A 15,196-nucleotide genomic window follows, 5' to 3' on the forward strand; every position below is an offset into this window, starting at 1 on the left:
TAATATTATCACAACTCAAGAATGATGTTTGTTCTGGAGATATATTTTTGAGTGTGTTGATAGAGACATGAAATTTCCTTTCCTTCAGATTTAGAGAGATTGTAATATTGTAACACGTCATGATTTGTTTTTCTTAGTTTTTTTCTTTATTTTAATCCAAATAAATTAATGTTTTATTTTGTAATCTTTATATCTTTTCCAAATATAATTCCAGATTTTTGTCATCCAAATCTAATTTAGATTGAGTTATCATTATATTTTACGTTATTTAATTAAAATTGCCAATTTTAATTCATTCATAAAATAAATATTTAATTATTTTAATCTCTCTACATGTTCATTTATTTTTTGCAATCGAATTGATCGACTTGCCAAAGATAAATCATAACTTGTAGCAAAGTCGAACCAGCAATAAAAAAGTCAACCTAATCCTTTTTTTAACACATGGAATATAAGTAGGAGTGTTGTGTTTATTTTTTATTTTGTGTGTTCAAATAAACAACTTTTTAGTTCATCACTCATTAGTGGAGTAGACTATATATCTTGTGACCTGCTCTTGATAAAGTGAATTAAAATTAATTAAAGTTATATATATATATTTCATTTGCATTACAGATGCAACATCAACCAAATTTATTGGAGGAAAAACATAAAAATTTCAAGATATTATTTTTTAAAATTTGAAATAAAGTGATTATTTTTTACATAATGAACACATTTTTACTCAGTTAAAATATTTAATTTTTTTTTTTACTATAACGATCTTGAAATTTATCTAATTGATTTCATTTAAATTTTAATTGTTATTATTGATTAATGTTATAATTTCAATACAATATATCGTAGGTCTAATTCTTGTTGTAACAAAATATCTTATAAAAGAGTCTACTGCAGTAACATGTGAGTCTAGTTAAAGTTGAATTAGATTATTTGAAAAAAATGCACTAAAGATTAGAAGAAAAAAAATGGAGAATAAAATATAAATCTCAGAAAAAAATTATACAAAAATATGATAAAAAAAACAAAATTTTGAAAACAAAATATAAGAAAAGGATGAAAGAGTAAAATCTAAAAAAAAATCATAAATTTAGAGACGAGTGATGTAGAAAAGAGTTATTGAATGTTTGTTTTATTAATAAATTTTTATTGAATATGATTGATGTTTATTTAGTTAAATTTGATTTTATTGATGTTTATTTGAAAATTAGATAAATAATAATCATATATTATAATCGATGAATAATTTAATTTTTAAAAAATATGAGTAAACATGTTTTTTAATTATTTTATTTTTATCCCTTCTGATTGCTAAAAAAACATTATTTATTTATCGTTGTTTCTAATTAACACTTTATTTGCAAACTATATATAAATTTTGTTTAATTATGATTGTAATTGAATTTATTGAAAAAAACCTTAATTTAGCAACTCTATAATACTCTAATTGTGTTGACCTTTTGGTGAATTAGACTATACAATCTAAGACACTATATGAAATTATCTACAATGACACTCTTTTATTAATTAAAAACGCAACGATTAAATTTAATATTTCGCCCACCATTTTAATTTCTTCATTATTATTATTATTGGTTATTTTTATTTATTTTGGGTGATAATTATTGGGCAATTGACCCGCGTTCCAATAAAGCAGAATTTAAGAGATGGGAGTGTAGAGTGGTATTCTGAAATTCCCAGTTGGCACTTAGAAGAAAGAGATGTTTTATTTTAATTATTTTTTGTGGTTATTTTTAATTTTGTGAAAATGGAAAAGTGACAAGTGAGGAGGCAAGAAGAATGCGGGTTGTGTGTTGCTCCATTTCGTGGTCGTTTGGGTCAGCCGTCACTGCCGCTCTCCCCTCTTTCCCTTCTTCCAGATTCCCTCCGCTCCTCCCTCTTCCTCTTTCACTCCCTTCTTCCAATTTTTCACCCACCCTCAGCCGCCGCTCCACTCCTTCCGGTACGTAACTTTCAACCAATTCCCTTCTCTCTCTCTTTCTCAAATTGCTTGTTTTTGTCTTTCTTCCAGCACACAATAAAACATTCATTTGTCTTTGTTTGGTTGGGCAGGGAGACGAGTGACCAGAATGGCTCTGAAGGACGCTCAAGATCAACAAGACCCGCGCTTAGAGAGAATCTCCTCTGCAATCCGAGTGATCCCTGACTTTCCCAAGCCAGGTCTCCCTCTCTCATCCAACTGCCTCCTCCCCTTTTTCTTTAATCATTTACTTTACGTTGCATTTCTTGTCTCTCTCAGGAATTTTGTTTCAGGACATAACCACGCTGCTTCTTGATCCCAAGGCTTTCAAAGACACCATCGACCTTTTTGTTGAGAGGTACAGAGATCAAAATATCAATGTTGTTGCAGGTACTCATCACTCCTCATTTCCTCTTTTCTTGCTTTCAAATTATTTTCTTTACCCCTTTCTCACTCTGATTCTCCTTCTAATTTTGTCCTAACTCCTCAACCCGGGGTCAGGGGAGATTTCTGTAAAAACCACCTTACGGTGTATCTGAATCAACTCGTGATCTTTCATCTGCCATGTCCTTTTCTCTCTTGCAGCCAACTTATTTATCGCAAATTTGGGTTGAGGGAGGGTGTGATAGTGGGTTAAAGGGTCAGGATCTTTTCGTGTTATTAAAGAACGTGATTATGTCATGTTACGTAATGGAAACTCTTTCTATTTTCCTAAAGGCCACTTACATTGTGAGGGTCAATGCATTTTGTCTTTAAAGATGGTTGAAGAACAAAGATGTTCAGAAATTACCATTTGCTTCATTTCTAAGCAACGTGGACAGTTTTTTGGTGTGTGTACTGGAACTGTGACTCCAAATTGAGGCCAAGGAGATATAGGGCCTTGTGTCCCACGTGTGTGGCCTGTTTTAGCTCTAGACCTTTCTTTCTCTTAACATGATATTGTGATATTCTTTATTAACCTGAGTTAATCCTAATCTATGAGTTTAATACTAGGGAAATTAGAGGCTTGCTGTTATGTTCTCCAGCTTTTGATATTGCAAGAATTTATTTTTTCAGTTCTAGTCTGCAATTTGTGATGGGCGGCAGCATCGCTTCCTTGCCTGTGGGCATAAGTCAATTTGTATATTTGTTTTTATGTCTTTCAAATACCTTGTTGATAATATTTACTGGAATGATCTCTTGAACGACTAACTTCCATTAATTCATTGATTTCCATACGAATTGCCAAAGTGGGATTTTTGTTTTATTCCAACTTCAGAAGATAGTGGACGCAAACTCAGATACCAATTAGCAACTGTGTTGCTAGAAATCTGGATTTTTCAATTTCTTTTACTTATGCTCAAATAAGTGACTAATTTTTTCTGATAGCTGTATTTATGTCCCAATGCAGGTGTTGAAGCAAGAGGCTTTATATTTGGTCCACCCATTGCATTAGCTATTGGAGCAAAATTTGTCCCCATGAGGAAACCCAATAAATTGCCAGGCATTATTTTTGTACCTTTCTTTTCAAATAATTACATATAATGTTGCCATAAGTTCCTACTTAGCAGATAATTGTGGTTTGAGGTCTTTGAATCTCTGTATTGTGTATGGTCCTCAATTCTAACTTTTGCACTTGTTCACTGTGCTTATTTTTTTTAGTTTTTTGAATGGTCGTGTTTTGATTATACTTACAGGGGAGGTTATCTCAGAAGAGTACTCTTTGGAGTATGGAACAGACAAAATCGAGATGCATGTAGGGGCTGTACAACCGGGAGAACGGGCCTTAGTCATAGATGATCTTATTGCCACTGGGGGAACGTTAGATGCTGCAATTAAGCTACTAGGTAAACTTATCAATATTAATGCTTTATGAGCTAGGCCAGGAAAACCTATTATGAGTGAAAGTTGATTTTCTGCCTTCTTAAAGCTCTCATGGATCCCGAGTCCCAACCTAGTTACTCTTGTCTGGTTCATATGATGCGCCTGTTAAAAAGACCTTGTGTTTTTTGTTTAAGGATTAAAAATGTCTTTAGAATTGTGCCAATGACCAAACATGGACTTCGGACCCATTGAACCACAGAAGAGATCATCCTATCAGTGTTTCAGCATTCATGGTTTTCTTCTTTCTGTTTATTTATACATTCAGACAAATAATGCATGTATCATGTTGTTAGGATCCAAGAATTATAAAGAGAAGAAAAGAAAGGTTTTTATTGGATAGAAAGAAAAGAACAAGAAATAGGAGAGCACTCTCTCCTTCGGCTCTTCCCCTTCACAAAGAGCTAAAGCTCAATTTACAAAAATATTACACACAGTCCCTCCCCTCTCCTTCTTTCTTATTTATATCTAACTAGCAAAACAAATAACTAATTCATGACTATTCTAATTCTAACTAACTCCTCTTCTATGTGTAACCTAACACATGTGCTTTTAATGAGAAGAGAAAAGCTTGTTTCTGGGTAATGAACCTAATACCACCATTTTAAAAATGGTGTTTTCAAGTGAAGTGACTGTTTAACTTGGAAGTGTATTTTATACTATTTAATGCTTAACATAAGCATTTCAATACATTCTTAGTTGTTCTGTTTGTTACTCCCTTTATTGCAGAACGTGTTGGGGTTGATGTTGTGGAGTGTGCTTGTCTGATTGAATTACCAGAGTTGAAGGTACAACCCTAACCTATATTTATCCTCACCTTGTCTAATTGTTGGCTTGATTTATTTCTTAAATATATGGAACATGTCAACTTTAAAAATTAATTAAATAAACAAACACTGGAATCAGGATGGCTATTATCTTGTTACACTTTGCATTTTAGGATCTCAATTGACATTAGCAGAACTAAAGAATGATGGTAAAGTTGAATTATATCTTTGAAAGTTGTGTTGAGAGACATTAATCTAAAAAATTATTGTATAGGCACCGTGTGCAAAGTAATTTGCGCCCTGACCAAATGGAGAATGACTTGATTTTACATTTTCAGATTTAAGTACTAGGTAATAGGACCTGTCAAATAATTACTAGGTCCAACGTGATAATGTTTTTCTTAATAAATCTAAAATATTTGTCATTTTCTTTTTATTCTGCATATAAATTTATTGTTATTAATAAATATTGATAAATGTCATTTGAAATTTTAATTGAAGTATGATAACATGATTTTTTATTTTATTTTTTACATGTATTTAAATGCTAAAATATTATTATAAATTCATGTTTTATTTTAGTTTTTAGCATTATAGAATTATGATATTACATTTTTTAAATATTTTTATTTATATTATTTAGTTATTATATTTATTAATACTGGTTTGACCACGATTGAACAATTGAGCCTTGAACTAGTGCCTTAAATGATTCAATGACTGGTATGGTTTTAAAAATATAGGTGTTTATACAATAAAGCATGAACAAAGAAAATTCTTAATCCTAACTGATCCTAGAATCTGGGATCAAATCATTTGTCTCATTAACAATAATTGTGTCTCCTTTCTTAACATTTGGGTTTGACTCTTACTAACTTCTACAAAATTTGTTTATAAGGTGAGATTACCTTTCACTTATATATTTTAATTTGGTTATATCACTAATTGATGCAAGACTAAACCACCACCCTTAATATTGCCAGGCAACCCCAAAGAGACCGGAACTTGAGTGGGCTAGGGGTGATCACAACTAAGATGATTTTCTAACACAGTCCTTTATGCCTAGGACTTCCAACCCAGAACATGGTAGATATACAAGTGACCCAACATTGGATATAGGATAGTATCTGATGTTATCTTAATATTTGAGTTTAAGTCTAAGTCAACTCCACAGCTATCTTTTAAAGCGGGGACTGTTTTCTACTTATATATTTTAATTTGACAATATTACTAGTAAATGTGAGACTAAACCAACTCTTGAGATTGCAATTTTAAGCAACATCCAAAGAAGTCACAACTGGGGCAGGCTAGTGACTGTAATTAAAGCGACTTGGGGCATACAAGTATGCTGCATCCAACTTGTTACATACAGAAACTATTCTAGGATAGTAAGAACTAGTAGGTTGTTCCTTAGAGCCCACGAAACTTCTATATGTTTAGTCTTCTATTAGTTCATTGGTTATATAACAAGGGCCATGGGGTATATCTTACAAAGCTTCAAATTTTGAAGCAAATGCTTTGACCATAAGGGTTCAAAAGTTCTATTAGCTATTGCCCAATACTTGGACTTTATCTTGCAGCTAAATCTACCTTTTACTTTTCCTCAAGTTAAAGTTTTCAGCAACGAGGACATAGTAGCCTATTCTGGATCTTCCCAATATTCATTTGTATGTACCATGATGTTAGCATTACTCTTGTCCATATCAACGAGCCCTTGGCCAGGTAATCCTTTTATGCACCCAAGGATCTGAACAACTACATTCCAGTGTCTACGACGTGGTGAATTGAGAAAGTGACTGCCAACAGTAATAGCAAAGGAAATGTTTGGTAATCTTTTTCAGTTAATTTAATTTCCCAACTAATATATATTTGCCTAGATCATTATAGGACTCCCCCTGATTTGGTTGAAACTTCACATTTGGGTGCATAGGAATATCAACAAGCTTACAATCAAGAATTCCCGTTTCTTCCAAAATATCAATAGTGTTTCCATCTTTGATTGAGAGATATTTAAGTCCAAAGAAGTACCACAATCGACCAAGATATTGTTTGAAAATCTTTGAATTCTGAACTAGTATTTTGTCAACTCCCTGATGTTGTCTTGATCATCCGTTGCAAACATAATATTATTTACATCACCATACCTTATCTATGTTATAACTAACCATACCAAATGGTTGGATGGGGCTACTAAATTTACCAAACCAACCTCAAGGTGATTATTTTAAATCATACTAAGACCTCAGTAGCTTGCAAACAAGATTAGACTCCCTCTAAGCAACAGAGTTAGATGGTTGTTCCATGAAGATTTCCTCAAAAATTTCGTGCAAGGAATATCTAATATCTAGCTAGCTAGTACTAGGTATATTGCCTCATGTCATGTCAGCCATAAATAAGAATAAAAATCATCTTGGTAACAAGGGAGAAATTATCACCATAATCCAAATCATAAATTTGAGTATATCATTTTGCTACCAGAGCAACTAAGACAACAAGAAACGCATAATAGGTTGCAACAACACATTTAGATAAAGTGGAGTAGCGTCGTGAGAAACGTGAAGAGCAAAGTAGAAAACAAAGCACACATATTTCTTAATAATAGGTTAACTCAACCTTTAGTTGTGTCCTGTCCTTCAACATGAAAGATTTTCTTAAGCAAGTTGGTCACAATAAGTGTTCTCTAAGTCACTTTTTCAACTATACAATAGGTGGAGAACCCAAGTCTCATACCTGAAAATTAAATCCTATATGCAGTATGTGGCGCCTGCCCAAGAATCCCTTGCATTCCTTGATTCTGGAGTGAAAAGAGGCAATAAATGCAGAAATTATGTGGACTTTGTAGGTCATCGTTAGTGATCCTGCCTTGATTTAATATGTTTGATTTAAAAACAATATTACTGCAAATCGTCCTGGAGGAGGGTCATTGAAGTTATGTCAGCACTTGAATTCCTCTCTATTTATTGTTGTACATGATTTATCTAGAGCTTCTGGTCGTGCAGTGTTTATTTAGGTGTTTTCTACTTTTTATTTAGAAAGAAAGGCCGTAACTTACGGATTCTTTTGGTCTGGCTATTGTGCGAGATATATGACATTCGAAATAGTGTATTCTCCCTGGTGCTTTAAATTACACTGACTATTTTGAATACCAAATCTATGGTGTTGCGACAGAAAATTGATTGCTATAAACTATTTTTCCTTCTGCCTTATTTCAGGGGCGGGACAGGCTGGGAGACAAGCCGCTATTTGTCTTAGTTAAAGTGACGGCCTGATATTTTTCCTGCTGATTATGTTTAGTTATTGACCATTGGATCTGGCTCTTGTTAGGAGCTCTATTGATGACTTCTTAGATTTTCTTAACATATATTTTGATGGGATTTGCTGCAGAAAGCTTCGTTGTTTCTGCGATTAGTTCTGCTCTATTATTATTATCATTATTATTATTATCATTATTATTATTATTATTATTATTATTTTCTGTGTCTGTTGTTTTAAAGCTCGTAATTTATATTTATAGAATAGAGAAAACTATTAGAGTCGGTCCAGTGGTTAGAAATTTGGGTAATATGCATAGTTTTAATCTTAATATTGTAAAAAAATGTAAATTATCTTATTTTTGTGTTGGGGAATGAGAGAACTACTTGCCCTTTGCCCATTTCGCAGTGGTAGATCTTAAGATTAGGCATAGTAATGAGAATAGTCTCGCTAAGGATTGTTTAATTTTTAATAATTAAACTATATTCTTAGGGGTGGTCATAAATTAGATTTTTCAAAATTCAATCTAGATCCAATGAAATGGATTGGATTTAAAATTCATATCCAAGATCAAATTAATTTGAATTTTTTAAAATTTATTGAAAATAGATTAAATCTAAATTAAATTCACTTTATCAATTAGATTAATTCCATCTCAATTTGAACCCTAGTCGACTCAGTTCGACATGGACTTTGGCCTACTGGACTCAACCTTAGTATGAGTCAACTTGGATCTACATGGGCTCGGTACTGACTCAACCTTGACTCGGTGACTCAACTCGACATGGGTTCGAGATCATTCAACTTGACATGGGCACAACCCTTCTTAGCTTGACATGGACCTAATTTGATTTAAGTTGACATGGTCTTGGGTCGACTCGACTCAACATAGTCTTGGGTTGCCTTGCATCAACATGGGTCCGGGCTGACTTGACTTAACATGGGCCTAGGCTGACTCAGCTTGACATTGGCCCAAACCGACTTGGCTCAACATGGTCTGGTAAGGGTGGGCAAAAAATTCAAATTACAAAATCCAATCCATAATTATCCAAATCCATAATCCATTTAAATGGATTTATCTCAAATCCATAATCCATTTAATTGGATAAAGATTATATATATTGGATACATTTTTGGATTATCCAAATTGCATTTTAGGTTAGATTTTGACTTGGCCCGATCCAGGTTGAGCCAAGACAATCCGGACCCAAGTTGAGTAAAGTGGGCCAAAGTCGAGCCAAGTCGTTTTGGGCCAACGTTGAGCCGAGTCAACCCTGGGCCAAGTCGAGTTGAGTGGTCGATATTAAGTCGACCCGAGTCGGCCAGGGCCGATATCGAGCCGAGTTGGCTTAGACGTCTAGACGAGCTGAGTCTTTCGGGTCCGATAACGAGTCAAGCGAGCCTGGGTCGATATCCAAACGATCGGGGTAGGGCGGTGTCGAGCCAAGTAGGTCTGGGCCAATGTCGAGGCGAGCGGGCCTGAGCTGATGTTGAGCTAAGTGGGCCCGAGTCGATGTCGAGCCGACCAGTCCTAGATCGATGTCGAGCTGAGCAGTCTGGACCAATGTCGAGCTGAGCAGTCTGGACCGATGTCGAGCTGAGCGGGCCTGGGCCGATGTTAAGTCGCCCAGGCCGATGTAGAGTCGTTCGGGACCAGGCCGATGTCCTCCTGAGCAGGTCGGGATGATGTCGATTCGGGCACGGGTCGACGTCGAGTCGAGCAGGCCTGGGCCGATGTCGAGTCGAGCAGGCCTGGGCCGATGTTGAGTCGAGCGGCCCCGGAATGAGGTCAACCTGAGCTGGCCTGGATTGATGTCGAGTCGAGCAGGCCCTGACCGATCGGACCCGGGCGATGTCGAGCCAAGTGGGCCCAAACCGATGTTGAGTAGTGTGGGCCCGGGCTTATGTCGAGCCGTCCGGGCCTAGGTCAATGTTGAAACATTCGGGCCCGTGTCAATGTCGAGTCGAGTAGACCTAGACCGATGTCGAGTCGTCTGGTCTGGGCTCGGGCTTGTCTCAATATCGACCTTGGCCTGCTCAGCTTGACATCGACCCGGACATGCTCAGCTTGACATTGCTCTAGCCTAGTCGTCTTGTTAGTACAGGCCCGCTCGACTCGATATCAAACTCGAAAGACTCAGCTTGACATGGGCTTGGACCGACTCGATTAGACATTGGCCTAGGCCAACTCGACTAGATATCGGCCTCGGGTCGACTCAATATTGCCACTCAGCTTGACTTAGCCTAGGGTTGACTTGACTCGACTTTGGTCCGGAACGACATGGCTTGACTTTGGCCCATACCGACTGGTCCCGGGCGATGTCGTGTTGAGTGGGCCGGACACGAGGTCGAGCCAAGTGGGCCTAAACCGATGTTGAATAGTCTGCGCTCGGGCTTATGTCGAGTTGTCCAGGCCTAGGTCGATGTTGAGACGTTCGGGCCCGTGTCGATGTCGAGTCGAGCAGACTGAGACCGATGTCGAGTCGTCTGGTCTGGGCTTGGGCTTGTCTCAATATCGACCTTGGCCTGCTCGACTTGACATCAACCCGAACATGCTCAGCTCGACATTACCCTAGCCTAGTCGTCTTGATAGTACGGGCTCGCTCGACTCGATATCAAACCCAAAGCCTCAACTTGACATGGACCTGGACCGACTCGATTAGACATTGACCTAGGCCAACTCGGCTGGATATTGGCCTCAAGTCGACCAGGCCCTGCACGAGGTCGAGTTGACCGAGCCCCATCCAATGTAGAGTCGTCTGGTCCAGGGTCGATGTCGTGTCTAGCCTGGGACGAGGTCAAGCCGAGTGGGCCCGAGCAATGTTGAGTTGTCTGGGCCCGACTGATGTGGAGTCCAGTGGGCTTGGGCCGATATCCAGTAGAGCGGGTCTGGGCCAATGTTGAGAAGAGCGAGCTTGGGTCGATGTTGAGTAGAGCAGGCCGGGTCGATGTCGAGTCGAGTGGGCCCTTTCGATGTTTTGTTGACCAGGCCCTGCACGAGGTCAAGTCAAGCAGGCCCATATCGATGTTGAATCATCCGGGCCTAGGCAGATGTCGAATCGTTCGGGTCGATGTCAAGTCGAGCAGTCCCATGTCGATGTTGAGTCGAGTGGTCTCGAGCTGAGTCGAGTCGAACGAGCCCGAGCCGATGTCTAGTAGAGCGGGCCCGGGCCGATATCGAGTTGTCCGGACCTAAGACAATGTTGAGTCGAGTTGGTCCGCGTCAAGGTTGAGTCGGCTTAGGTCCAGTTCGAGCCAAGTTAGAATGTGTCCATATCAAAATGGATTTAATTTAATTGACAAAGTGAATTTAATCTAATTAATAAAGTGAATTTAATATAGATTTAATTCACTTTAAATGGATTTAAAAAAATCTAAATAAATTTGATCTAGTTAAAATGGATATAAAATTTAAATTCAATCCATTTATTTGGATTTGGATTGGATCTAGATTAGGTTTTGAAAAATCCAATTCATGACCATCCCTAGCGGTTGACTCGGTTCGATGTCGGGACATATTGACTCTCTTCGACATCGACTCAACTCGGCTTGACATGGGCCTGAATCGACTTTGATCGACGTCGGCCTAGGCTGACTCGGCTCTACATCCTCTGGACTAACTTGACTCGACATCGGCCTAGACTGACTCTACTCGACATCGGCCTAGACTGACTCTACTCGACATCGGCCTGGGACAACTTGGCTTGACATCTAGTCGAGCTGACTCTCCGCGACAACGACTCGGACCAACTCGACTCGACATCACCATGAATCGACACAACTCGAAATTGGCCCGAATTGAATCGACTCAACATCGGCCTAACCCAACAATGCTCGACATGGTCTACATGGGCCATGGTCGACTCAACTTGACATGGGCCCTGATCGACTCAACTTGACATGGGCCTGGGTCAACTTAGCTCGACATGGGTTTGGGTTGACTTAGCTCTACTTTAGTCTGGGTCGACTTGGGTGGACTTTGCTCGGCTTGGGCTCGAATTAACTTGTCTTAACCTCGGTCCGAGCCAAGTCAAAATCCAACCCAACATTTATTTTGGATAGTCCAAAAATGTATCTAATATATATCCAATTAAACGGGGACTTAAAATCCAAAAATATGGATTTGGATTTGGATTTGGATTTGGATTTGGATTTGGCATCCAAATGGAAATTTTTGAAACAAACATGAAGCATTTAAAATAATTTTAGAATCATTATTAAACTGATTTAAAAAATTTCCACGGAAGAGACATTCCTGTCACTCACAATAGGCCCAGACATTTGCTGTCACTCATAATAGGCTCACAGAAATTACATGCAACAATTCCACAAGTTCACAACTCAACCCATATGCTTGTGATAAAGAATAATGAAGGATCGATATCGGAGACCTCTTTAATCATTGTAGACCTCCAGATCCCTAGAAAATATCTTACAAGCACATCACATAATTTCAAACTTGTACATACACGGTTGGTACTTGGACAACCTAATCCAAAAAACCCATAAGGACTTCCTAACTTTTCCAAAGTCTACCCTGTCAAAACAACAATCAAGAATTCAAGGGAAATGATAACTACACTAAAGAAGAATTCAGGTTACCAAAAGCTAGCCACGAGAATCCAATAAAAAACAAAATCCAAACAAGTTTAGCCAGTCACGAATAAATGCACAATAAAATTCAAAAATAAAGCTTCATTGGATCACGTGCTACAGTTTCTACATTCTACCTTACACAGTCGTATACAAACAATAACACAAATTCCAAAACAAAGGGATATTCACTCATAACACGATCGATTAGATGAATTCAAACATAAAGCTTCATTGAATCACGTGCTAGAGTGTCTACATTCTACCTCACACAGTCGTATACAAACAATAACACAAATTCCAAAACAAAGGGATATTAACTCATAACACGATCGATTAAATGAATTCAAACATAAAGCTTCATTGAATCACGTGTTAGAGTGTCTACATTCTACCTCACACGGTCGTATACAGACAATAACACAAATTCCAAAACAAAGGGATATTCACTCATAACACGATCGATTAGATGTAGCATGAAAAATATTGCAAACACCACTGCAAAGAAACAAATGACAACGGAATCCTTATATTTCGTGATCAAATCCGAAAAAATCAAATAGAGGAAATTTATTTTTCAAACACCACTGCAGAGAAACAAATGACAACGAAATCCTTATATTTCGTGATCAAATCCGAAAAAATCAAATAGAGGAAATTCTAAACACTTATGGATTTTAATCCTCAACCAATCTTTTTATTTTGATAGATCTCTATCACCAAATAAAAGAATGCATTCAAATAGATAGTCACGAATGAACACATTAGAAAATGTAAGGGTAACAAAACCTATGGTTTCAAATGATCCTGCCCATGTTTCTACATTGTCCTCACACATCCATTACATGTCTTATAGCTATAAAGAGAAAAAATTCAAGAAAACTGAAAGCACTCATACTAGAGGTGGAATTTTAGAAAATATTAGACGAATTCTTAAATTCAGAAACAAATAGAGACACTCACCAAAGCTCGACGAGATCCGGGCATTATTTGAATCCAATCATAAACAACTGTAGAAAAACAAATCTTGATATGGAAACAAGAAAATATGATACTGCTAGCTTACCATATAATGAACCCTAAACCCACAAAAGAAGATAGCAAGTTGCATATCGTTCATCGCGTGTTGTTATAAGCTGAAAAGGGATTAATGGAGACAGTTCAATCAACACCTGGATTGGGTAGAGGAATAGAATAACAATTTTACCCAGCCTCCAAAATACAATTCCTGCTCTGTGTTCTGAAAAGGGATTAATGCAAACAATTCAATCAACACCTGGATTTGGGTAGAAAAATAGAATAACAAAGAAATTAGTTTATCAAGAGTCGTTCCTTGTTTTGACTTTCACCTCCAAAACACCATTATCTTTCTCGCATAGAAATCCTGTCCAAATAGAACATGAACAAAAAATGAACGGAAAGGTATAACTAATTAAAGAAATCATGGCATAAACAACTCAACATGTATGATTCACTTAGGTGCAAACGTATAACAATGGAAACAAACTGCACATCCTCTGAACTCTTATCAATAAGAAAGAAAGTAGTTCTCGCATTGGAAAAGCCATTGACGGATGTTTTCTCCAGAGAATCTCCTACCGCAAGAATAAGAAGAAGAGGGATGTTGCTTTGTGAATTCTTGAAATTGATCTTTTAAGAGATAAGTACTCTATTATGTTCTGTTTTTTACATGGGAATCAACCTTCTTTATATATAGCAAATTGATTCGTAACGTGGTTTTATATTTTTGTTATTACACTTAATGCTCAAGTTTTAGTTTATTTATTTTTAAACGAAACACTCTATCATCTCACCAATAGTTAACACTATAAATTCTAAAATTAATTTATACAAAAAGAACTTTTAATATGAATAGGTATATGTTGTATTAAGTTCAATCGATTTTGTGTTTGATATTAAAATAATTCATTTTTATTGTAAAATAATGGTAATTTTTTAATAAGTAATAATATATAAATTTAATGTATTTTTCATCACTTCTATTATTAGCTTTTCAAAATTATACTTAAAAGTTGAAAAGATTTTTAAGTGTTGAAAACATTTTTAGTAGGCGAAAAATTTATACATATAAACAAGAAAACCTTTAAATCCATTTGTTAGTAAGTGTTTTTCCCCAAAGAGATTCAGTAGGAAAAACAATCTAAGAAGTTGACTTCTAAATTTATATATCTTTATTATATTTTCAAGAGAATAATTTTTTTTGCATAAGAAATTAATAGTTTTCATGTATTACAACTAAAAAATATATACCTAATCCAGTTATAGTTAAAATCTAATTTACTTTTAACCTTCTTTATTTTTTTTTATTTTCTTATAATTTTGCCATCAATATTAATAAAATCAATTAAAAGAATATCATCTCAACTTGGATTTTAAGTAATTATTTTGTTTGAGCTATTTTTTTTAAATAAGAAATTTCATATAAAAAAAATAATTAAAGAGTGATGTGATCTTTGATTTCTTTGTAAGTTGTGTGCTAAAAATATTTTTAATTTTTATGCGAAAATAATTCAAACACCAATTCAACCTTTATGCATGAAAAGGTAAAAACTCACATCATCACATAAAAAATCACATGCAGAATTTACTAATAATTCTTGCATTCTTCAATCCAATAAAAACACATCAATCAATCGATCGTTTATTAATTATGTCTTTATTTATGGTATTTGTTCTGGATATGTAATGTCATATACATAAAATAATTATTTTATGATTTCATTTT

General features: G+C 36.1%; 1 protein-coding gene and 1 long non-coding RNA gene across 2 annotated transcripts; one reads left to right on the forward strand and one right to left on the reverse strand.

The window, feature by feature from the left end:
• Nucleotides 1-1,637: 1,637 nt before the first annotated feature.
• LOC137821074 (adenine phosphoribosyltransferase 1-like) lies at nucleotides 1,638-8,060 on the forward strand. Its single transcript, XM_068625491.1, has 7 exons — nucleotides 1,638-1,960; nucleotides 2,071-2,178; nucleotides 2,258-2,368; nucleotides 3,369-3,461; nucleotides 3,655-3,804; nucleotides 4,568-4,626; nucleotides 7,818-8,060. Exons 1-7 carry the CDS (start codon nucleotides 1,798-1,800, stop codon nucleotides 7,872-7,874), a joined length of 741 nt encoding a protein of 246 aa, XP_068481592.1. The 5' UTR covers nucleotides 1,638-1,797; the 3' UTR covers nucleotides 7,875-8,060.
• Nucleotides 8,061-12,057: 3,997 nt separating this feature from the next.
• LOC137821076 (uncharacterized) lies at nucleotides 12,058-14,139 on the reverse strand. The gene is made up of 2 exons (XR_011082737.1): nucleotides 13,517-14,139; nucleotides 12,058-12,394 (listed from the first exon to the last, which is right to left on the reverse strand). It is a non-coding gene; the product is annotated as an uncharacterized lncRNA (long non-coding RNA).
• Nucleotides 14,140-15,196: the final 1,057 nt, after the last annotated feature.

Source organism: Phaseolus vulgaris, chromosome 9, assembly GCF_000499845.2.
Source record: "Phaseolus vulgaris cultivar G19833 chromosome 9, P. vulgaris v2.0, whole genome shotgun sequence".
Taxonomy (NCBI): domain Eukaryota; kingdom Viridiplantae; phylum Streptophyta; class Magnoliopsida; order Fabales; family Fabaceae; genus Phaseolus; species Phaseolus vulgaris.